General features: G+C 41.2%; 1 protein-coding gene across 5 annotated transcripts in view; it reads right to left on the bottom strand.

Moving 5' to 3' along the window:
• CAPN6 (calpain 6) overlaps positions 1–25,362 on the bottom strand; it is a 258,328-nt gene extending 232,966 nt beyond the window's left edge. The window contains exon 1 of one of the 5 annotated variants that reach the window (XM_053699313.1): positions 25,253–25,362. In XM_053699313.1, coding sequence (XP_053555288.1) covers positions 25,253–25,275 — 23 coding nt within the window. In that variant the 5' untranslated portion in view covers positions 25,276–25,362. The remainder of the gene's footprint in view (positions 1–25,252) is intronic. The other 4 variants (XM_053699314.1, XM_053699315.1, XM_053699319.1 and 1 more) reach the window with 4 other exon arrangements.
• Between the last annotated feature and the right edge of the window lie 1,145 nt (positions 25,363–26,507).

A 26,507-nucleotide genomic window follows, 5' to 3' on the forward strand; every position in this document is an offset into this window, starting at 1 on the left:
GGGTGATTGCCAGAAGGGAGTGCCCTTGGGAACCGGGGGTCCCGGACCCCACTTTAACACCCACTTCCCAGGGACCTTCCGGATGTACAGCCCCTGCCCCCAGCCATAGATCATGTCGCTTTTTGGACTGTAGCAGCTGGGGATCAAGGGCTTTCCAGCGACACCCTGGAAGTGTTACCGCTCCCCAGGGATCACCCTGAACGCACCATTAATGTACCGCTGGACACTGGAAGGACATGGGGCTCTATGGAGGCACCAGCCTGTCTGGAGGGACGGGAACGGTGGGAGATTTGAGGGACTGATAAGGCTCTTATCAAGAAGAATTTGTGTATTAATGTTGTGTGTTTTACCAATAAAGTGTACTTTGTATTTTCACCTGAATGCTAGTCTGTCTAGTTATTTGGTTGGGTTCTGCTAGAATCACTTTCTCCGCTACATAGTAGCAGGTTCCAGGTATCGGGAGGATCCTTTGGCAGAGCTACCCAGTTGGGGTAGCCGGAATCTGTCACATGCTTTATATTTGCTACTCAGTTGAGGATCAAAGCATAATCTAATTTAATTGAATTTAATTCAACAGGCTTAATAGACATCTTTTTTTTCTTTACTCTTGCTTGTCTGAGTAGCTATATGAGATTTTTCACATTTCCATAAGCTGTTATGAAGTTGTAAAGAGCTGTACAAGAATAATTTACACAAAGATATAATGCCCATGAAAGTCCAAAGTTCAAATAGGGCAACAGGCTAGTATACTATTGCTAAGTTATTTAAATGCAAATAAAAACTTGTGTCTTGGTATGATAATATTTTCTAAGGCCTAGATTTAGAGTTTGGCGGTAGCCGTGAAAACCAGCGTTAGAGGCTCCTAACGCTGGTTTTAGGCTACCTCCGTTATTTGGAGTCATTAAAAAAAGGGTCTAACGCTCACTTTTCAGCCGCGACTTTTCCATACCGCAGATCCCCTTACGTAAATTGCGTATCCTATCTTTTCAATGGGATTTTTCTAACTCCGGTATTTAGAGTCGTGTCTGAAGTGAGCGTTAGACATCTAACGACAAAACTCCAGCCGCAGGAAAAAAGTCAGTAGTTAAGAGCTTTCTGGGCTAACGCCGGTTCATAAAGCTCTTAACTACTGTACTCTAAAGTACACTAACACCCATAAACTACCTATGTACGGAGGGCGGAGCGTGCGGGCGTGCTGAATGGGCGCACTTTGTTAGAGCTCCTGAAACGGCGGCGGTGGAGCGTCCCCACAGATGAGTACTTACAGCCAGGAGAGATCTGATTTCTACCGTGGCATGAGGGTGAAGCACACGGGGACCTCCGGATTGATTTTCTGAGCCGTGATTACGGCAGAAAAGCTGTTTGGGCTCCCGACCCGTAAAGGAGGCCACATCTGAAGCCTGCTCATGCGTTCTGGAGACGAACACTGGAAGAAGCCTTTCCTCAGAGGACTGCAGGATTATCATGGTCACAGGGTAAGCAGCGCCACGTTGGGATAATGGAGTGCAAAAACGAGTGAATAAAAGCATAATGCCAAATACCAAAATGCTTTAAAGTTATTGAAGGCCCAAAAAACGCCCCCAGCTTCCAACAAAGAGATAATTTAATGCACTCCAGGGGCAAGAGGTGTTGTATACACTAGCTATCGTAAAGACTATATTTTGACTTAATGCCATAAAGCAAGATATACTTCAATCCTAGTGGCATCTAAAAGATAGACTTGCAACATTATACATCAGGAAAGTTCAATTTTATTGTAAAGAGCAAAGGCCTGTACCTGTTTTGTCAGCATGGCGGTGCGCAGAAACGCCAAGAGCGATAAGACACTAAAGACCACTTTGGTTTCTGGAACAGTGAATACCTTCTTTAAAAGCTCAGATCACAAAAAGAAAAAACCTGAGATATCTCAAGCTTGCAGTGAGGAGGAGGATTTATCTGACAATCCGGATACAGTTCAATCAGCAGCATCCCCCCCTCACATTCAGCACCATAGTGAAGATGGCCCAGTCACACTTAAAGTTATGGAGGCCCTCATTAACCAGGTTAAATCCTGTATTAAAACAGAATGTGCTGCGCTAAAGAAAGATATAAATGATTTAGGGTGTAGAGTCGAATCCCTTGAGGATCATAATGAAGAGATCACTAGAGATGTTTCTGAGATGTCACGCACCATAGAAAGTCAGCAGCAGCAGATTTCTGACCTAGAGAATAAAATAGACGATATTGAAAATAGAACAAGGAGAAACAATCTTCGGATTCGAGGAATCCCTGAATCTGTGAAAAATGAAGATATATCTGAACACCTACAAAATCTTTTCCAGTCTCTAGCCATCTCTAATCAGAGAGTGATTGATGTTATACCTATCGAGAGGGCACACAGGTCTCTTAGGCCTAAACCAAATGATAATCAGCCCCCAAGGGATATAATAGTGTGCTTTTCGAGCTACAGGGATAGAGAAAAGATATTTCAAATGGCAAGATCACAACCTACATTTTCTTTTCAAGGCGCGAAAATTCAAATTTTTCAAGATTTATCGACCAGAACGCTGCTATTGAGAAAAGAAATTGCACTTTTCACTGCCCATCTGCGCTCACTAAAAATCCCTTATAGGTGGGGATTCCCAGTATCTCTACAAATAATCAAGAATGGCAAAAGATTTGAATGCACCTCCACAGAGGATATTAATGATTTCTGCCAACTTTTGGATATACCGGCTCCTGAGGCTGCAGCCCCTGGACCCCCCAAAGCTTCAACTCCTTTGCCAAGGCCACAGCGGAGACTTTGGTCTGAAGTCATTGGTAAACAACAGCGTAAGAAGATTTGCACAGCTACTACAGCTCAGATGGACTCTGCTGTAACTGTCACTACGTGACCCGATACCCAAGAGTTTGTGAGTATATGGCCGTACACACACCCTGCAGGGTGATACCTTGTTCTATTTCACTTTGACTTTTTACGAAACTGACTATGCATAATCTCGCACCACAGAACCTACTCTGAGCGCGCTTATGCTGCTTGAACTTATTGAGACTTTTGACTTGCAAAAATCAAGTTATTTCCCACAAAAGCTTACAAATGTTGGCTTATTCTCATGTCACAATGGTTTGATATACAATGCTCAATGTTCTATTGTTTTATTGCTTGTATGTCATGCACAAGGTTTGATGTTTTACTGTTCAAAATTATGTTTTTTTTTTTTTTTTTTATTGTCTTTGGTCTCGAACATGCACTTGATAATACCAGGTCTGTTGGGGCGGCTCCACCAGGCCGTACCTTCCCCATTTCCCTCTCTTTCTCAGCTTCTCACTAGCTGTCTGTCCCCCCTACCTCTTTTCCCTCGTACCCTCAGCCCCTGCTGGCAGAAGACTACAGTTACCGTACCACTTTCACCCCACATCAATCTTACTCTCCCCCCCCTGCCTTCCTTTCCCTGTTCCCCTTCCTTCTCCCTCCCCCTCCCTCTATTCACTGTATTGCTTCAGTGTATCCTTGGACATAGTTATTACAAATTGTTCTGTTCCTTTGTTTAAGGGTTATATATTTTGGTTTTATATATTTGTACTCTCTGATACCAAAACCTCCATACACACGACACACGTGACCAGTACACCTTGGTTTCCCTTTATTTATAAGTTCCCGGCAGCCTACACATGTCAATATCAAAACAACCTAGTCAGTTTAGGCTAGCTACGCAAAATGTTAAAGGTTTTCTCTCACCACAAAAGCGCTCAATAGCCTTCCACGATTTCTATAAAAAAAGAGTGGACATTATCATGATACAAGAGACGCACTTTAAAAAATCTAATGAACCCATCCTTTCGAAGCTCCATTATGACCAGCATTTTTTGTGCTCAGGCCCGACTAGACATAACGGGGTTTGTATATCTTTTAGAAAGGGTACGTCTTTTGAGCTACTTACCAAATATCTTGATAAAGAGGGTCGTTTTCTTGTTTTAGTGGGGCTATATTTTGGTAGACCCATAACTCTAGCTAACATTTATGCCCCGAACTGCCCTAAACCTCCCTTCTTCCATAGGGTGATAAACCAGATACTTGATATTTCAAAGGGACCCATCTTCTTAGGGGGCGACTTAAACTTCCCTATTAATCCCGCATTAGACACGTCCTCAGGTAGGTCATATATCAGGAATACTCAGATAAAAGCCAACTGGCGAGCAATCTGCTCTATTCCCCTCTTTGACTCTTGGAGAACTACCCACCCATCCACTAAAGATTTCTCCTTTTTTTCAAACCCACAACACACTTACACACGTATCGATTATATCTTCTGTGAACAAAGTATGCTTCCCTCCCTTGTTGACTCTAGACTATATCATACTACATGGTCTGATCATAGCATGGTTTGTTCCACCTTTATTTGGACCTCTAAGCCAGGCTTCCAACAACGTTGGAAACTAAATGATCAGATTTTTTTTAGACCCCTTAATAGTCACCGATGTAGCAGAGAAAACCACAGAGTATTTCTCTTTCAACAATCACCTAGACACATCTGCAATAACTAACTGGGAGGCATATAAGTGTTTCATAAGGGGGGTGATTATGGGTCACACGCATAGACAACGCAAACAGCGTGCTGCTCAATTTGCTTCTCTGACCTCAGAGTTTAATAATTGCGAAAAAGAGCTGAAAAGAAACCCCCAGTCGCAACCATTACTAGCGAGATCACAACTAGCCAGGGAAGCTTTAAACCAATACTTAATACAAAATGCACATATGAGAGCTATTACATCCGAGTCCAAGTTTTTCATTGAAAATAATAAGGCCGGGCGCTTGCTGGCGAGATCCCTACGTAAAAAGCGATATAAAACATATATCACTAAGATTACAGACTCCTCGGGCATTGCCCATTCTGATAACACTGAAATCGCTAATCAGTTTGCGCGGTACTACACCTCCCTGTATAACATTCCCTCCTTAAGTCCAGAAGATAAACAGCAGCGAATAAATTCGTATCTTGATCAGACCCAGCTTCCTAGGCTTTCTAATACCGATATAGAAAATCTAGACAAACAGTTTACTTTACAGGAGTTATTACTAGCCATTAAAGATTTGCCACAGGGAAAAGCACCCGGCCCAGACGGGTTCACACCTAAATTTTATCACCTCTTCAAACCCCTTCTTAGCCCCCATCTGTTAGAGATGTACACCTCTATCGACCAGACCAATCAACTTCCGACAACATTACTAGAAGCCACAATCTCGGTGATACCCAAACCGGGCAAGCCACCAGAAAAAGTAACTAATTACCGCCCCATATAGTTAATAAATATCGATATCAAACTATATGCCAAATTGTTAGCCACGAGAATTAGTAAATTCCTTCCCTCTCTGGTGCACCCCGACCAGGTCGGTTTCATCCCGGGAAGGGAAGCTAAGGAGAATACCATTAGAGTCCTGCATACCCTCTCAAGCACTTCTGCCTCCAAGACACCCTTGATACTCCTCTCTATAGATGCCGAGAAGGCCTTTGACAGGGTGGACTGGGATTTTCTGTGGTCCATCCTGTCAAAGTTTGGGTTTTCATGCACAACGATATCATGTATACAAGCTCTCTATAGTAACCCAACAGCTTTTGTCATGATCAACGGCACACTCTCCCAGGGAATCCCCATAAACAACGGCACACGGCAGGGGTGCCCTCTCTCGCCCCTGCTATTTGCCTTAGCTGTAGAGGCGTTTGCCTCTAGAATCCGGTGTAATCATAATATACAGGGCGTCCCCTTTGGTGAACTATTACAAAAATGTCTCCTATACGCAGATGATGTTATATTCACCCTGCGCTCACCCCTCACCTCAGTCCCGGCCCTATTGGGAGAGCTGGAGGAGTATGGATCGGTTTCTAATTTTTCAGTCAATATGAACAAGTCAATGATCCTATCACTATATCTCAATGATGAAGAAACACATTTTATCACAACATACACCTCTTTCCAGCTAGCCAAGAAAATAAGGTATCTAGGCATCGACATATCAGCAACACAAACAGAACTATTCTCCCTTAATTATACCCCTTTACAAGACGAAACCAATAAATTGTTGGAATCCTGGCACAAACAGGGTCGGCTTTCTTGGATGGGACGTATAAATGCAATAAAAATGAGTATTATCCCTAAATTTTTATACCTTTTTCAAGTACTCCCAATAGACATCCCTACACAATTTCTTATACGACAGTAAAAAAAATTTGACCAGTTTATCTGGTCGCACAGAAGATCTAGAGTGGCCAGAGAAACGCTATTCCTAGATAGAGAAGATGGTGGACTGGGAGCACCTAACTTGATAAACTATTATAGAGCGACACACCTGGCACACATTGTAGCCTGGAAACATTCTCCCTCTGAAAAACCCTGGGTGCAAATAGAAACCTACCTGGCAGGTGGAATTAACCTGGGTGATCAGTGTTGGACTCCACCAAAGTTGAGACCCTTAGAGATTTGGAGTAACTATTTTATAGCAACCACTATTCGCACATGGGATAAACTACTGACTAGAGATATCCTGATATCTACGCAGATATCCCCCCTCACCCCCCTACTAAATAACTCCCTTTTCTTAAAATCCCAGACTATCCAAACACCTTTGATTGCAGGTTCCCCTTCTAATATACCAGCACATATTCTTCTTCATGGCGGGTTGATACGTACACAAGCAGAGATAGGTCAATTGTTAGGCCCACCGTTCCATATGTGGTTCCCCTATTTCCAAGTCAGACATGCCATATTCACTAGCCCACACAAAACAACCCTTACCAGACCCCTAACCCCCTTTGAGTCACTGTGTACGTCCCCTTCTATTAAAAGCTCCCATATCTCAATAATTTACAAATTACTTAGGGGATCTTTTCCCTCTAAAAAACCTGCGTTTATTGGTAAATGGGAAAGAGAGATTGGCATAAACCTACCTGATACTCATTGGAGTCGTATTTTCAGGGAAAATAAAAAGGCTTCCCTTTCACTAATTTTAATAGAAATGAACTTTAAGCTAATGTCAAGATGGTATTTAACACCTTGCCGTCTTCACAGCATTTTCCCTAACTCATCCCCCTATTGCTGGAGGCATTGCGGCGAGATTGGCACCCTTTCCCATACTTGGTGGTCCTGTCCACTCTTACAGACATACTGGAAGGCTGTTGGCGATAAACTCACGAAAACTATAGGAAACACTATCAAACTTACAATTACTATGGTCCTTTTGGGCGATATACCAAAAATCCCATGTCTATATAGGAAGAAACTTTTGCAGATTATGCTTAATTGTGCTAGACGTCAGATACCCAGGTTTTGGAAAAAAGATATAGTTCCATCATACGAGATGTGGATGAGAGAAGTTAATCATATTTTAGAATTGGAGAAAATTCATTACACTTATGTTGGTAAAAAGGACTTAATTGCAGATGTGATATTTCTTTGGGAACAAGATTTATGCTAATTACACTAAGCTGAGCCGAACTAAGGTGCTGGTTGTGTTAATTGATTGCGCCAGAATGTACTGTGATCATATGCTCCTGTTTTCTATTTGTACTAATGTTCTTATTTGTGTTAGTCGTTGAGTTATAATTGTAAAAGAAATTTATTTTTGCTGACTGATTATGTAACTGTACTATTTGCGATTTCAATAAAAAGATTTATCGTAAAAAAAAAAACTACCTATGTACCCCTAAACCGAGGTCCCCCCACATCGCCGCCACTCGATTAAATTTTTTTAACCCCTAATCTGCCGACCGCCACCTACGTTATACTTATGTACCCCTAATCTGCTGCCCCTAACACCGCCGACCCCTATATTATATTTATTAACCCCTAACCTGCCCCCCACAACGTCGCAGCCAGCTACCTACAATAATTAACCCCTAATCTGCCGACCGCAAAGCGCCGCCACCTACGTTATACTTATGTACCCCTAATCTGCTGCCCCTAACACCGCCGACCCCTATATTATATTTATTAACCCCTAATCTGCCCCCCTCAACGTCGCCTCCACCTGCCTACACTTATTAACCCCTAATCTGCCGAGCGGACCGCACCGCTATTATTATAAAGTTATTAACCCCTAATCCACCTCACTAACCCTATAATAAATAGTATTAACCCCTAATCTGCCCTCCCTAACATCGCAGACACCTAACTTCAATTATTAACCCCTAATCTGCCGACTGGAGCTCACCGCTATTCTAATAAATGTATTAACCCCTAAAGCTAAGTCTAACCCTAACACTAACACCCCCCTAACTTAAATATAATTTTAATCTAACGAAATTAATTAACTCTTATTAAATAAATTATTCCTATTTAAAGCTAAATACTTACCTGTAAAATAAATCCTAATATAGCTACAATATAAATTATAATTATATTATAGCTATTTTAGGATTAATATTTATTTTACAGGTAACTTTGTATTTATTTTAACCAGGTACAATAGCTATTAAATAGTTAAGAACTATTTAATAGCTAAAATAGTTAAAATAATTACAAATTTACCTGTAAAATAAATCCTAACCTAAGTTACAATTAAACCTAACACTACACTATCAATAAATTAAATTAATTAAATAAAATACCTATAATTATCTACATTACATTATTCTAAATTACTAAAGTTCAAAGCTCTTTTACCTTACCAGCCCTGAACAGGGCCCTTTGCGGGGCATGCCCCAAGAAGTTCAGCTCTTTTGCCTGTAAAAAAAACATACAATACCCCCCCCCCCAACATTACAACCCACCAACCCAACACTACACTATCTATAATAAAGTTATTAACCCCTAATCCGCCTCACTAACCCTATAATAAATAGTATTAACCCCTAATCTGCCATCCCTAACATCGCCGACACCTAACTTCAAACATTAACCCCTAATCTGCCGACTGGAGCTCACCGCTATTCAAATAAATGTATTAACCCCTAAAGCTAAGTCTAACCCTAACACTAACACCCCCCTAACTTAAATATAATTTTAATCTAATGAAATTAATTAACTCTTATTAAATAAATTATTCCTATTTAAAGCTAAATACTTACCTGTAAAATAAATCCTAATATAGCTACAATATAAATTATAATTATATTATAGCTATTTTAGGATTAATATTTATTTTACAGGTAACTTTGTATTTATTTTAACCAGGTACAATAGCTATTAAATAGTTAAGAACTATTTAATAGCTAAAATAGTTAAAATAATTACAAATTTACCTGTAAAATAAATCCTAACCTAAGTTACAATTAAACCTAACACTACACTATCAATAAATTAATTTAATTAAATACCTACAATTATCTACAATTAAACCTAACACTACACTATCAAGAAATTAATTAAATACAATACCTACAAATAACTACCATGAAATAAACTAACTAAAGTACAAAAAATAAAAAAGAACTAAGTTACAAAAAATAAAAAAATATTTACAAACATAAGAAAAATATTACAACAATTTTAAACTAATTACACCTACTCTAAGCCCCCTAATAAAATAACATGATCGGAACAGCCAATAGAATGCGAGCTCAATCTGATTGGCTGATTGAATCAGCCAATCGGATTGAACTTGATTCTGATTGGCTGATTCCATCAGCCAATCAGAATTTTCCTACCTTAATTCCGATTGGCTGATAGAATCCTATCAGCCAATCGGAATTCGAGGGACACCATCTTGGATGTCGTCCCTTAAATGAACCGTCATTCATCGGGAAGTCGTCGCCGGAAGAAGATGGGTCCGCGGTGGAGGTCTTCAAGATGGAGCCGGTCCTCATCGGATGAAGATAGAAGATGCCGCTTGGAAGAAGATGGTTGCTGGTCCGGATCTACTCTTCTTCCCGGATAGGATGAAGACTTTGGAGCCTCTTCTGGACTTCTTCAGCCGTCGGATGATGGATGTCTAGTCCCCGCTTGGGCTTAGATGAAGATATCGGAGCCAGGACGGATCGGTGATACCTGGTATGGTGAAGATAAGGTAGGAAGATCTTCAGGGGCTTAGTGTTAGGTTTATTTAAGGGGGATTTGGGTTAGATTAGGGGTATGTGGGTGGTGGGTTGTAATGTTGGGGGGGTATTGTATGTTTTTTTTTACAGGAAAAAGAGCTGAATTTCTTGGGGCATGCCCCGCAAAGGGCCCTGTTCAGGGCTGGTAAGGTAAAAGAGCTTTGAACTTTAGTAATTTAGAATAGGGTAGGGCATTTTTTTATTTTGGGGGGCTTTGTTATTTTATTAGGGGGCTTAGAGTACGTGTAATTAGTTTAAAATTGTTGTAATATTTTTCTTATGTTTGTAAATATTTTTTTATTTTTTGTAACTTAGTTCTTTTTTATTTTTTGTACTTTAGTTAGTTTATTTCATTGTAGTTATTTGTTGGTATTGTATTTAATTAATTTATTGATAGTGTAGTGTTAGGTTTAATTGTAGATAATTGTAGGTATTGTATTTAATTAATGTATTGATAGTGTAGTGTTAGGTTTAATTGTAGATAATTGTAGGTATTTTATTTAATTAATTTATTGATAGTGTAGTGTTAGGTTTAATTGTAACTTAGGTTAGGATTTATTTTACAGGTAATTTTGTAATTATTTTAACTATTTTAGCTATTAAATAGTTCTTAACTATTTAATAGCTATTGTACCTGGTTAAAATAAATACAAAGTTACTTGTAAAATAAATATTAATCCTAAAATAGCTATAATATAATTATAATTTATATTGTAGCTATATTAGGATTTATTTTACAGGTAAGTATTTAGCTTTAAATAGGAATAATTTATTTAATAAGAGTTAATTAATTTTGTTAGATTAAAATTATATTTAAGTTATGGGGGTGTTAGTGTTAGACTTAGCTTTAGGGGTTAATACATTTATTAGAATAGCGGCGAGATTCGGTCGGCAAATTAGGGGTTAATAATTGAAGTTAGGTGTCGGCGATGTTAGGGAGGGCAGATTAGGGGTTAATAAATATAATATAGGGGTCGGCGGTGTTAGGGGCAGCAGATTAGGGGTACATAGCTATAATGTAGGTGGCGGCTCTTTGCGGTCAGCAGATTAGGGGTTAATTATTGTAGGTAGCTGGCGGCGACGTTGTGGGGGCAGGTTAGGGGTTAATAAATATAATATAGGGGTCGGCGGTGTTAGGGGCAGCAGATTAGGGGTACATAGCTATAATGTAGCTGGCGGCGGCGTGCGGGCGGCAGATTAGGGGTTAATAAGTGTAGGTAGCTGGCTGTGACGTTGTGGGGGGCAGGTTAGGGGTTAATAAATATAATATAGGGGTCGGCGGTGTTAGGGGCAGCAGATTAGGGGTACATAAGTATAACGTAGGTGGCGGTCGGCAGATTAGGGGTTAAAACATTTTAATCGAGTGTCGGCGATGTGGGGGGGCCTCGGTTTAGGGGTACATAGGTAGTTTATGGGTGTTAGTGTACTTTAGAGCACAGTAGTGAAGAGCTTTATAAACCGGCGTTAGCCCAGAAAGCTCTTAACTACTGACTTTTTTCTGCGGCTGGAGTTTTGTTGTTAGAATTCTAACGCTCACTTCAGACACGACTCTAAATACCGGCGTTAGAAAGATCCCATTGAAAAGATAGGATACACAATTTACGTAAGGGGATCTGCGGTATGGAAAAGTTGCGGCTGAAAAGTGAGCGTTAGACCCTTTTTTGACTGACTCCAAATACCGGCAGTAGCCTAAAACCAGCGTTAGGAGCCTCTAACGCTGGTTTTCACGGCTACCGCCAAACTCTAAATCTAGGCCATAGTTACCAAGATTTAAAAAATAAAATAAAAAAATTCAGAGACACTTTGCATCAGAGCAATCAAGTAAGCAGGTTACAGGAGTATTGGCCACGCCCTCTATGTTTTGATAGCCCGACCCACTCTGCCCCACTTCAGAGCACCCATTGTAAATGGCACACAATATGTACATATTAAGTATCTTTTTCGATTTAATTTGTATTGCAGGAGGTTTGCAGATGTCAGTTCATCAAATTAGATACATTATTTTATTATTCTGCTGTCCCACCCAATATGAAGTGCAGATGCCATAATATACAAATACATACAGAAACCAACAAAGGCCTAATATCTGATTCTCATAGCTAAAGCTATCCATGCCAAGCCCACCGAGATTTTTACAATGATTATTGGGACACTTACGCTGTTGGACACAAAGCCAAAAATCATGGCTATTCTGAGAAAATCTGCCAACTTTAAAGTAAGTAGATAGAATCAGTGCAACAACAAAATGCTTTGAATGATCTTCCGTGTCCATTTTCTACCCTGATTCTTGCTTATGTTGTTTAAATAGATTTCTATTCAAATTACATTGTGTTCCCTCCCAGTGTATTTTTCTTTCCCATGGGTAGTCGGTGATTACTTCAGTGCTAATTCAACACTACATTTTTCAGCATAGAATAATGACCTATATTTATATGTAATCACTCCTCTGAAACATCAAACAATTAATAAAACAGTGTTATGATCTCAGAAATGAAAGCAAACTTGTGCATAAAACAGTACCCCGAAGGAATACTTTATGATAGCTCCTCACTGTGACTTTACCTATTTAGATTACAAAGCTGTTAGTCACCAGAACAAATCGTGATCAGATACATTTTGCATAAATGATTCTGTGTTAAAACATTGTAATATTTAAATTTACAGTTTAACATCATGAAAATGCATGTGATGGTGATATACTGACAATTTTCCAAAAAAGAAAATACCAAGTATAAATGTTTTTAAGCATGGCTTATTAGCTGAGGCATAACACAGCTTTTTCAAGTAAATTGAATCCTGCTTATTGTTAGCTGCTGCTGATTAACTTCTTGTGGCCTGAATTCCTGTGTATGACTCTGCCTGAATACCAGACTGAAGTTATTTTAAACTGCTACAATTTAACCTCTTGATGCCTGAATTCCCGTGATCTTGCCTGATTACTCTGAGTTCATGATATACTGCTACATGTGTAAAAACAATCTGACTGAATACCTACTTAACTTGTGATCTTAGCAAAACTGCAATGGTTTACTCTAGCCTTGCAGTATATCTTTTTCTAGCTTTTCTGTTTGCCATTAACTGAACTCAGTTTATATAACCAGATTGCTACAGCCTTGGAGTATCTTTTTCTTAAAGGGACAGTCTAGTCCAAAACAAACTTTCATTATTCAGATAGGGCATGTCATTTTAAACAATTTTCCAATTTACTATTTACTATATTTTCTATCACCAATTTTGCTTTGTTCTCTTGGTATTCTTAGCTGAAAGCTAAATCTAGGAGGTTCATATGCTAATTTCTAAGCCCTTAAAGGCCACCTCTTAGCGAAAACATTGAGAGTCGAAAACAAAAGGTATATAAATAAAATTAATTTTTTTTAAAAAAATGCCTATTTGTGAAACTAATGAGTAACTATAAGAAAGTGACCAATATGTTAAAAATTTAAAGAGAGTATCTCATGTCTTAGAGGGGAGGCAGTCTTTGAGCTGAGGAGTATGGTGGATTCTATAATTCCAAGGACAAATGGAGGGTGTTAAGTAATATTAGGGCATATAAGAGTGTATGACTAAGTTAAACATGAAATGAGATAAACGTGATTCAGTTCTAAACAAAAGCAGCCAGAGTATGTCCAAAATCCTAAAGTAGGTGTGTGCTCCATATGTTAAGCGATATTGTACAAAGTTAAGTCTTAGATATGTATTCGGGGGCTGTGTATGTGTCCACTACATAGTTATGACCTAATGAAACTGGATCAGGACACTATGGAGAACACAGTACAATATAGAATGGTACAATGATAGAATATGAATGTTGCATATTAAATATAGGAAATTCAACTATTAGCTGCATGCTAAAAAAAGATAGGTATGTGCGTTAATAGGGTCCACACAATTGCAGACCTAATATGCGCCCCAGAAACAGGTTTATATCTAGCCTATACCGGCTCTGCTCAAGTCCAACCTGCTGTGTAAAAAAGTCCCATTCTGTATGGAGATGGTTGTCTGAGACCGAGGGAAGATCGCTATAGTCCCTTGTGATCAGTGACGTGCAGTAATAGGAGGCAGGGGAGGCAGTGCCTACCCTGTCCAATCAGGGGAAAAAAAGATTTAAATAATATTTATTTAAAATAAAAAAAAGTAGTTTTTTTTTATTATTATTGGCGATTTTACAAAATGTACACAGTCACACACATCAGTATTATATTATTTTTCTGCGCTTGCGCAGCAGCCGAAATCAGTTAGCATTTCCATTTGTTGCGCAATTAGGAGGCAGTGAGCCGGTCCGCTGCCCTCCAATAATTGCGCAACAATGGATTTAAATTGCAATCCTCTCTTTGCTTGTAGCTGCGCCACCCACTGGTGACTCGCCGGGCCCTCAGTAGCTCCAATGGAGGCGGTTCTCTAAACCGCCTCCATGATGAGCTCTACATCACTCAGCCAATCAGCATTCAGCACTGCCTGCTGATTGACAGAGTGAGTGACGTGTTAGTCACGTGACGACGACGTCGCGCCGGGCTTGTTAGGGCAGCGGGAAGAAGAAGAAGAGAGGGAGCTTCTGCTGCTGCAGCCTGCCACTGCGTGCCCATCTCTGCCGAATTTAAAAGTGCTGCTGGCCTGACACTGACAGCGAGCTCAGCCTTATTGATTCAGTCAGTGACAGGCAGGCAGCAGCTGCGGTGGCTGAGATTGAAGCCTGAAGGAGCAACTAGGAGGTCCTGGAGGACTCGAGGAGAGACGTCAGTAGTCACTAGTCAAGACTACTACTGTGTCTATGTGGCGCGCGTGCCACTGCAGTCGCCGGCGGCATGGAGAAGAGTGACCGGTCCCAGGGGCCAGGCCAGGAGGAGCCGAGTGTAGGAGGAGGACAGGAGCAGAGCGGACACGGAACTCAGCCACGTGGGACAACAGGTTAGAATCTAGCTAGGCCAAGTGTGCTCTGTGCTGTGCAGCCCTGAACTCCTGAGAGTTTGCTGAGCTGGCCTGGCTGAAAGTCATAAAGGCCTTTTTTCCCTCACTGAGCTCAGAGCTGACATTATGCCTTTGCCTTATTATTGCTCAATGCTTGGTGTGACTGTGGTGTGGTGTGAGTGAAAATCGGATGATCATATATGTTATATGGTAGCAGGGGCATCATAACTTGGGTATTTAATAAAATCAGAATATGCCTTCCTCAACTAAGTGTCTGACTCTGTTGTTGTGTACTGTGCTGTGCTTAACTGCTCAATTCCTGGCAACAATACTGTCTCCCCCTCCCCTGTGTCTCTCCCCCCCCTCCCCTGTGTCTCTTCCCCCCCCTCCCCTGTGTCTCTTCCCCCCCCTCCCCTGTGTCTCTCCCCCCTCCCCTGTGTCTCTCTCCCCCCTCCCCTGTGTCTCTCTCCCCCCTCCCCTGTGTCTCTCCCCCCTCTCTCCCTGTGTCTCTCCCCCCTCTCTCCCTGTGTCTCTCCCCCTCTCTCCCTGTGTCTCTCCCCCCTCCCTCCCTGTGTCTCTCCCCTCTCCCTCCCTCCCTGTGTCTCTCCCCCCTCCCTCCCTGTGTCTCTCCCCCCTCCCTCCCTGTGTCTCTCCCCCCTCCCTCCCTCCCTGTGTCTCTCCCCCCTCCCTCCCTGTGTCTCTCCCCCCTCCCTCCCTCCCTGTGTCTCTCCCCCCTCCCTCCCTCCCTGTGTCTCTCCCCCCTCCCTCCCTCTCTGTGTCTCTCCCCCCTCCCTCTCTGTGTCTCTCCCCCCTCCCTCCCTCTCTGTGTCTCTCCCCTGTCTCTATCCCCCCTCTCCCCTGTCTCTATCCCCCCTCTCCCCTGTCTCTATCCCCCTCTCCCCTGTCTCTATACCCCCTCTCCCCTGTCTCTATCCCCCCTCTCCCCTGTCTCTATCCCCCCTCTCCCCTGTCTCTCTCTCTCTCTCCCCTCTGTCTCTCTCTCTCTCCCCTCTGTCTCTCTCTCTCTCTCTCCCCTCTGTCTCTCTCTCTCCCCTCTGTCTCTCTCTCTCTTCCCTCTGTCTCTCTCTCTCTCTCTCTCCCCTCTGTCTCTCTCTCTCTCTCTCTCTCTCTCTCTCTCTCTCTCTCTCTCTCTCCCCTCTGTCTCTCTCTCTCTCCCCCCCCTCTGTCTCTCCCCTCTGTCTCTCCCCTCTCTCTCCCCTCTGTCTCTCTCTCTCCCCCCCTGTCTCTCCCCTCTGTCTCTCCCCTCTGTCTCCCCCCTATGTCTCTGCCCTCTGTCTCTCCCCTATCTCTCCCCTCTCTCTCCCCTCTGTCTCTCTCTCTCTCCCTTCTGTCTCTCTCTCCCTTCTGTCTCTCTCTCCCATCTGTCTCTCTCTCCCCTCTGTCTCTCTCTCCCCTCTGTCTCTCTCTCCCCTCTGTCTCTCTCTCCCCTCTGTCTCTCTCTCCCCTCTGTCTCCCTCTCTCTCTCCCCTCTCTCTCTCTCTCCCCTCTGTCTCTCTCTCCCCTCTGTCTGTCTCTCTCTCCCCTCTGTCTCTCTCTCCCCTCTGTCTCTCTCTCTCCCTCCCCTCTCTCTCTCCCATCTGTCTCTCTCCCCCCTCTGTCTCTCTATCCCCTCTGTCTCCCTCTCTCTCTCCCCTCTCTCTCTCTCTCTGTCTCTCCCTCCCCCTCTGTCTCTCCCTTTCTCCCTCCCCCTCTGTCTCTCTCCCCATCTGTCTCTCTCTCTCTCCCCCCTCTGTCTGTCTCTCTCTCTCCCCTCTGTCTCTCTCTCCCCTCTGTCTCTCTCTCCCCTCTGTCTCTCTCTCTCCCTCCCCTCTCTCTCTCTCTCTCTCTCTCTCTCTCTCTCTCTCTCTCTCTCTCCCTTCTGTCTCTCTCTCCCCCCCCCCCCTCTGTCTCTCCCCTCTGTCTCTCCCCTCTGTCTCTCTCCCCTCTCTCTCCCCTCTGTCTGTCTCTCTCCCTCCCCTCTCTCTCTCTCTCTCTCTCTCTCTCCCTTCTGTCTCTCTCTCCCTTCTGTCTCTCTCTCCCATCTGTCTCTCTTTCTCCCCTCTGTCTCTCTCTCCCCTCTGTCTCTCCCTCCCCTCTGTCTCCCTCTCTCTCCCCTCTCTCTCTCTCTCTCTCTCTCTCTCTCTCTCTCCCCTCTGTCTGTCTCTCTCCCCCCTCTGTCTCTCTCTCTCTCTCTCTCTCTCTCTCTCCATCCCCTCTCTCTCTCTCTCTCTCTCTCTCTCTCTCCCTTCTGTCTCTCTCTCACATCTGTCTCTCTCTCCCCTCTGTCTCTCTATCCCCTCTGTCTCCCTCTCCCCTCTGTCTCCCTCTCTCTCTCCCCTCTCTCTCTCTCTCTCTCTCTCTCTCTCTCTCTCCCCCTCTGTCTCTTCCTCCCCCTCTGTCTCTCCCTTTCTCCCTCCCCCTCTCTCTCTCTCCCCTCTGCCTCTCTCTCCCCTCTGTCTCTCTCTCTCCCTCCCCTTTCTCTATCTCTCCCTTCTGTCTCTCTCTCCCATCTGTCTCTCTCTCCCCTCTGTCTCTCCCCTCTCTCTCCCCTCTCTCTCCCCTCTGTCTCTCTCTCTCCCCCCCCTGTCTCTCCCCTCTGTCTCTCCCCTCTGTCTCTCCCCTATGTCTCTGCCCTCTGTCTCTCCCCTATCTCTCCCCTCTCTCTCCCCTCTGTCTCTCTCTCTCTCCCTTCTGTCTCTCTCTCCCTTCTGTCTCTCTCTCCCTTCTGTCTCTCTCTCCCATCTGTCTGTCTCTCCCCTCTGTCTCTCTCTCCCCTCTGTCTCTCTCTCCCCTCTGTCTCTCTCTCCCCTCTGTCTCTCTCTCCCCTCTGTCTCTCTCTCCCCTCTGTCTCCCTCTCTCTCTCCTCTCTCTCTCTCTCTCTCTCTCTCTCCCCTCTGTCTCTCTCTCCCCTCTGTCTGTCTCTCTCTCCCCTCTGTCTCTCTCTCCCCTCTGTCTCTCTCTCTCTCCCTCCCCTCTCTCTCTCCCATCTGTCTCTCTCCCCCCTCTGTCTCTCTATCCCCTCTGTCTCCCTCTCTCTCTCCCCTCTCTCTCTCTGTCTCTCCCTCCCCCTCTGTCTCTCCCTTTCTCCCTCCCCCTCTGTCTCTCTCCCCTCTGTCTCTCTCTCTCTCCCCCCCTCTGTCTGTCTCTCTCTCCCCTCTGTCTCTCTCTCCCCTCTGTCTCTCTCTCCCCTCTGTCTCTCTCTCTCCCTCCCCTCTCTCTCTCTCTCTCTCCCTTCTGTCTCTCTCTCTCCCCCCCCTCTGTCTCTCCCCTCTGTCTCTCCCCTCTGTCTCTCTCCCCTCTCTCTCCCCTCTGTCTGTCTCTCTCCCTCCCCCCTCTCTCTCTCTCTCTCTCTCTCTCTCTCTCTCCCTTCTGTCTCTCTCTCCCTTCTGTCTCTCTCTCCCACCTGTCTCTCTTTCTCCCCTCTGTCTCCCTCTCTCTCCTCTCTCTCTCTCTCTCTCTCTCTCTCTCTCCCCTCTGTCTGTCTCTCTCCCCCCCTCTGTCTCTCTCTCTCTCTCTCCATCCCCTCTCTCTCTCTCTCTCTCTCTCTCTCCCTTCTGTCTCTCTCTCACATCTGTCTCTCTCTCCCCTCTGTCTCTCTATCCCCTCTGTCTCCCTCTCTCTCTCCCCCCCCCCTCTCTCTCTCTCTCTCTCTCCCCCTCTGTCTCTCCCTCCCCCTCTGTCTCTCCCTTTCTCCCTCCCCCTCTCTCTCTCTCCCCTCTGCCTCTCTCTCCCCTCTGTCTCTCTCTCTCCCTCCCCTTTCTCTATCTCTCCCTTCTGTCTCTCTCTCCCATCTGTCTCTCTCTCCTCTCTGTCTCTCTATCCCCTCTGTCTCCCTCTCTCTCTCCCCCCCCCCCCTCCCTCTCTCTCTCCCCCTCTGTCTCTCCCTCCCCCTCTGTCTCTCCCTTTCTCCCTCCCCCTCTGTCTCTCTCCCCTCTGTCTCTCTCTCTCCCCTCTGTCTCTCTCTCCCCTCTGTCTCTCTCTCCCCTCTGTCTCTCTCTCCCCTCTGTCTCTCTCTCCCATCTGTCTCTCTATCCCCTCTGTCTCTCTATCCCCTCTGTCTCCCTCTCTCTCTCTCCCCCTCCCCCTCTGTCTCTCCCTCCCCCTCTGTCTCTCTCTCTCTCTCTCTCTCTCCCCTGTCTCTCTATTTCTCTCCCTCCCCCTCTGTCTCTCTCTAGCCATCTCTCTCTCCCTGTCTCTCCAACCCCCTCTGTCTCTCTCCTTACATGTCTCATTCTCCCCCATGTTCTCTTTCTCTGTCTCTCTCTCCTCTGTCTCTATTTGTGTCTCTCTCTCCCTGTCTCTCCCACCCCCTCTGTCCAATTTACATCTAATTTCCTTCATTCTCTTGATATCCTTTGTTGAAAATAATATCTAAATATGCTCAATAGCTGCTGATTGATGGCTGCACAATAGATACCTCATGTGATTGGCTCACCCATGTACATTGCTATTTCTTCAACAAAGGATATGTAAAGAATGAAGGAATATCCTAGCCAGTGCCTCACCTGCCTCCGACCTCACTGCACGTCACTGCTTGTGATGAGTTGTCTTGGAGGCGCAGTTATCAGTATTGTGTCCAACTCATAGGATCGCTTTATTGCTAAGTGAGTCTGAGAAAGTCACCAGTGTCCCGTCCAGGAGCTGGCCGCATCCCCAGAACAGGGCTCCGCGGGTGAGGGGGTACATTTCTGGCTTCTATCTGTAATTGGAGTAGGTATATGGGGGCCTGATATACGCTCCCTGTTAGTGGGTTGCTCGCTGTCAAACAGCAGAGCCATGCTCAATTTCCAGATTTGCTGCAGTGTTGCAATCGGAGCATGTGAAGTGGGTAAATAGCTTATTTCTGGGCTTCCCCTGGTGCCGTCAGCCTCAACTGGTCCCGGGGTCTCCTTAAGCTCTCCAGAACTATGCTTTAAGGTCCGTAGGGTGTATCTCTGATGTTACAGAGGGAACGGACTTAGGTGAAAGTGACAGCTGGGCGCCATCTTCCATGTAGGCCTCTCTGACTTTAGCTCTTATATCCGCAAACTGTATATCCATCTTGCGGACAAGGTCCCGGAATAAGGCTAGTGCGGTAAAACTGAACGCCTCCATCCTGCTATGTATAGCCAGCAATCAAATAGGCTGTCTCCTAATTCATGCAATTATTCCACTTAGAGTTCCGTGTGTGATAATCCTGTTAGGGCCACAGTCCTCAGGTAAGGAATTTTAGTATAACACAATCCTGGAGCTCAGTGGGAAAACTGTATAGCTTTGATAATCAATAAAGGCTGTTGTAGGCTCCAACTAAAGGTGACGGCCTAAGATCTTAATAGGCTAATTCAGCTCCTGGGTGACTCCTGGGTGGTCTGGATGAGTAGTAATAGGATCCTATAAGTATAGGGTAAAATGAAAGCTGTATCCCAATGCAATTTATGAATTAAAAGAATAGTCCCAGGAGCTTCATGAAATGCGACTGATCATGGCCGCCTCTTAGCCACTCCCCCATAAATTAATATTTTGATTTAATTTAATGCAAGATTTTATAGTGTAATAGTATGATTTGACCTGATTTATTTTTTAATTTTTTATTACTTTTAACTAAAAATTATGTGGTTTATATATGTATTGTTTATTATGAATTGATCACGCTAAAAAAACATAAATATTGAAATAAGGGCTTAAAAATAATCTGTAAAATTAAGCAAACATCTTTGATTAAATGAATACAGAATTGTTGTTTAAAAAGAAAGATAATCCCTTTATTACCCATTCCCCAGTTTTGCATAACCAACACTGTTATAGAAATACACCTTTTACCTCTGTGATTACCTTGTATCTAAGCCTCTGCAAACTGCCCCCTTATTTCAGTTCATTTGACAGACTTGCATTTTAGCCAATCAGTGCTCACTCCAGGGTAACTTCACATGCATGAGCTCAATGTTATCTATATGAAACACATGAACTAATACCCTCTAGTGGTCAAAATGCAATCAGATTAGAGGCAGTCTTCAAGGTCTAAGAAATTAGCACATGAACCTCCTAGAATTAGCTTTCAACCAAGAATACAAAGAGAACAAAGCAAAATTGGTGATAAAAGTAAATTGGAAAATTGTTAAAAATTACATTCCCTATTTAAATCATGAAAGTTTTTTTTGGACTTGACTGTCCTTTTAATGCTTTTCTTGATTGGCAATTGACAACATAACAATAATGGCTAAATACTATGGATTTGATTACAGTATATGTATAATGAGCTTATATAATATAATATATTTAGAAAATTATTATTTTGTTTAGCTTCTTTTTTGTTTTTATTATATTTTTATTAAATTTGTATAGTTTACATTACAGACCGTAGCAAAGTAATAGACAATTAACTCATAAGACAAATCTCATTTACATGGCGATTTACATTGGATCAGTGTTATGCTTTAGAAATATTCTAACACCAATGCCATTTATTAACCTTGATCTTCCCAACTTCCCGCTCTCTTTCTCTCTATCAATTTGTGAAGAACCTATGTCCCCTTATGTTTTCTTGTTGAATGTATTAAGTATTTATAAATGGACTAACAATTTGTTTCTGTCTCTCAACAGATTGTAGTTTAATAAAATATTCCAATTTTTTTTTAAAATAATTTTTTGTGGGTCAAGTAATGCATCCAATTGTTCCAAGATTAAGTAGTGATTAAGCAAGTTACAAAAAGCTATAAATCTTGGAGGGGACTTGGATTTCCACTGTTTAAAGACTAGCTTCCTAGCCAATAACAATACTAACACCATCAAGTCATGTCCTTTTGCTTTATCATAACCAAAATAAAAAAATTAAATTTAAAACATATTCATCTTTAGATCCTTTGCAGGTATTTCTTTTAAATTACAAATGTATGATTTTAGCCAATGTACTAATTGCAATGGGTATTGCAGTACATGTAAAGACAAAAAAAACTCACAAAGTTAACAGGGAATTAATATACAGATATACAATCGCACACAGGCATACACACACAATTGTAAATTAACAATGGCTTTACATGTCCTTTCCCCTTCCCAGAAGAGTGGTAAATGGGTGGAAAGGGGAAATTGCATATGCAAATTAAGAAAAAGTAGCAGAAAATGCCACCATCCACTCCTGATATATAGCATTGTGACACACTATTTATAAGATATGGTACCACCCCTGTCCACACATGTCATTAGATTATGGGTTCAGTTCTCTAAAGCAATCTGAGAGATTATCCAAAAATACTCCCATCATAGCAATGCTGCTCACAAATTTATCTCTGATAGGTGGTCAATGCATTTTTAAATGTGAAGAGACAAGCCTAGTTCAATATAGAACTGCATGACATGGACATTTTGTTGCATTACTTTAGACCAAATATTTTCTTAAGTTTTCTTTTTAAACTTTGCACTTTATTTGGTGTTTTAATGCATCTATAATTGCATTCATTAATCATTTTATACCGTTGTGTCTCACCAATTGCATTTTGGTAAAGTTTGCACAAAATTCACAATGCTCTTTGTAACTCAAAGAAAAGCAATGTATACTAAACTAGAAGCAAATACAAGTTAATCTGTAGTGAAAACTGTTTAATATGAACAGAGATATTATCAATGCCAGATTAACCTCACAGAGGGCTCCAAAAACTTTGTGGAAGGCAGATCTTATCCCTCTGAGACTTCCAGATGATGTCCGTATTCTAAGAGAATTTAGTGAGGTTTGCCCTTCTGTTATCCATGAGATTATTTTACTCTGAGCTGGAGAGTTTGAGAATCAGGCCCAGATATTTTTTTTTATATAACCTCGGAATCTCATACTGTTTATTTGACTGTGATAACAAATGGAAAATAGCATATAGATGAGATAATATCATACATTTAAACACAGAAAGATGTCTTCCAAAATCAAAGTAAATACTAATAAAATCCAGAATAAAAGAGATTAAAGTTACCCCTTTAGACATCTAATTATAGACGTATATTCATTGCTAAGCAGGAATTGTGCTACACACATACTTCTAGATGTGTTAGATAAAGTGTTGCTTCTATCTCCCTGTACCTTTCACTTAATTTGATGAATATATTGGTGGGACTCACATTTATTAACCCTGTAGAACTAAGCTGATGGGGGTCGTCACGTTCTGTCATTTCAAACAGCTGTATGAGGACGGCAGCAAGAACATGTATTAGAGGAAAACTTTATGGGACATCTTAAGTGTGTAACAATCCAAAAACATAACATGTAATCCATGTATTAATAGAGGTTTGAACAAATAGGTTTTATATATATATATATATATATATATATATATATATATATATATATATATATATATATATATATATATATATATATATATATATAATTAAATGACTATTCAATAACAGGGGACAAAAGTGTCCCACGCCTTGCAGGATACTCCTAAATTGGGACCTTTGTCCCTCTGTCCTGGCCCTCTTGCACTATGTCCAAACTTTCACACAAGCTGCTAAAGTAATCAGGCAAAAAAATCATATGCACAAACCAGCAGTAATTAAACTCTTAAATATTTTTTCAAATTTAAACTAGCATGATATGTGTATTTGAACTGAACTGATTGCCAATAATATAGTGTGTCTATTATGGCTTAACCATATATATGCCTTTAATGTACTTTTGGTGGATCGTTTATTTGTTTACTATTTTAAATATTTAATGACAATGACATGTTTCAGTCCTGAATTAAAATAGAATGTTTCAATGCATATTAAAAAGATAATTGATAATTGATAATTGAAGTGTACATGAAACAGCGCTAAATAAACACACTGCAATTTTTAGCTTTGAAGAGAAGCACAAGCAAATGATACATCAAATATACACATAATGTACATGATCACATGTTGTTTATAGAACATTTCACGGAAGCTTACTTATGACTATATACGCTTTAATGAATGGGCTCACCGGTATAACATAAAAAGCAATATGTGAGAATCCTTTTTATTCTTAATGAATTTAGGAGTCTAAGTACCACTGAGTATTCCTTTACATTTTCTCAGCTAAATACTAATACAATTCTTAGGGAATACGTTCTATATATTTATTTTACAGCAAATATATATAATTATTTTACGTGTTAGTAAGGTTGCCTTTAACTGATTATTATGTTTAAAAGCCATCTTATATCTTTTTAAATAAATGTTAACACTAGTGTTGAAAGTGCTGGTGTAGTCGCATGTGCCTATTAAGATCAATGAACAAATCCTCATAAATGAAGTATAAAAGTTTACAGTGAATGCAAAAGATAAATAGATAAAAAATACATTACACTTGTCATTGCTATAAATATCAAACTTAAGATACTGGATTCAAGACTGAGTGTCATGACCTTCCAACCAAGAAAAAGTTTCAGATTTCTAAAATATGTTAATAGAGACGTTTCACCACTCTACTCCATAACCAGCTATAGCATATTATTAGAAAAGTATGATAATCCTGTGTACAAATAAATCATACGCATTACTGTGCACTCCTGGATATAAATAAACCCACAATCCACAAAGCTGCTAGAACAGTTTTTGACAAGGCTCTTAATATTTTATCTTTAGCTGCTAGTTATTTACATTTTTCTTCATGTATCTACAGTATATATCATTTTCTTCCTTGTTTAAAAAATAGTGTGATTGTCTCCTCATTATTCTGGATGTCTCTTAAATTTTATATAAATTTGTCAACACCTAAGCTAGAACGTCTCAAAGAGGTAATAATTGGTACAGTAAAAACAAAGAACCTCATTCTTAAATATTTTTGAAAGTCCACTAATATGTGTTACATACCACAGTAAACTTATTTTTAAAGGTAATTAAAATATGATAAGTATTTAGAAGAAACAAAAGGTATTACAGTAACAATAATTAAGTGATTTATTATCCAATTTATTTTTTAATGTGCTACAAATGTTATTTTAGATTTGTCAATCAGCAGCAAATACATTATGTTGCGTTGTCATCTGTAATTGGATAATATTTCTTTGTAACGCTACACCTTGAATAACGAACAACATGCATGTTTCATCTCATAACTACCCACTTTATAAAACAATAGTCACAATGCAAATGTGCATATGATTAAAAAGCCTGCATCCTTCTTGGACAGCATATTTATATACCATTACAAGTACTGCTTTTAAATATGAAATTAATGTAAAGAACAGGACTGTTTTTCACAGTTAGTCATTCACTTTCACCTTGCATATATTTACTTAAAATATGAAATGCATGTATATATAGCTGAGATTCATAATAGCTTATGTTCCCTTGTTTCGTCAGAAGCTATTTATTTACATTTATTATCTGGATAGTCTCTGACTTACCTTTGAACTGAACTTCTTTTCATATACTGTTGCGACTGTGAGTAGCCTGCAAAACAATCCCTAAAAAATCAATATCTCTAACACTTCCCAGCTGCTTAACCTGAAAAACGCTGTGGACTGTACCATATGACATTTGTTACAGGGTAGTTTTGCTGTTAGTTTGGGAATTCTACATGTGCATTTTGGAACAGTTTATTGTTAGTTGCTAATCATAAAGAAGACATTTTTTTCAATGGAGATATATACATAGATACACACATTTAATCACAGCTTACAATTTACAAAGAGATTGATCAAATATACTAAATAGAAAATACATACACAGTATATAAGAAAAGCATATATATATATTCTTTGAGAGTGCAAAATTATAGGAGCAAGGTGACACTAACTAATGAGAAAATTAAATCATGTGGAGCATTAAATAAAATAAACAATTATGCTGCATACATTTCTGGCAATAATTAGGTTAAGGAATGCTGCAAATCTGTTGAGACACTTAGTATGTGTTAAAAATTCCTACCGCATGTAACAGATTAGATCACAGTGTTCCACAATTATGTAACTTTCCAAAACACTTTGAAGGTGGTGGAGCAATAAATACATATATATATATATATATATATATATATATATATATATATATATATATACACACACACACACACACTCACCGGCCACTTTATTAGGTACACCTGTTCAATTGCTTGGTAACACAAATTGCTAATCAGCCAATCACATGGGAGCAACTCAATACATTTAGGCGAGATTACATATGCGGCGCAAGTTTCAGTGCAACTGCTGAAACCCTTCTCTCCCGTAATTTCACCTTGCACATTGGGGGAATCACATAAACCGTGCCGGCAAATGATATACTGCTGTAAGTCGAACAAACCGGCGATGTTCAGAAATGTGCGAAAATACACATATCTTGTGTCGCCAGTGACTTACGGCAGTATATCATCTGCTGGTGCCTAAATTAAAAACAAAGAAAGTGCAAAATACACGTAAAAATCCAACCCGCCTCAAAAAATTAATTTGACATGTTAAAACCCCTAAAAACTGCCATCCCCCTACATTGCAACTACTAATAAAAATGATTAACCCTTATATCCACCATCCCCCCACATATCAACTACTAATAAAAGTATTAACACATAAACCGCAAACCCCCCACATCGCTATCTAACTAATAAAAGTATTAACACCTAAACCGCCACCCCCACATCTCAATCTAACTAATTACGCTATTAAC

Source organism: Bombina bombina, chromosome 1, assembly GCF_027579735.1.
Source record: "Bombina bombina isolate aBomBom1 chromosome 1, aBomBom1.pri, whole genome shotgun sequence".
In the NCBI taxonomy this organism is placed as follows: domain Eukaryota; kingdom Metazoa; phylum Chordata; class Amphibia; order Anura; family Bombinatoridae; genus Bombina; species Bombina bombina.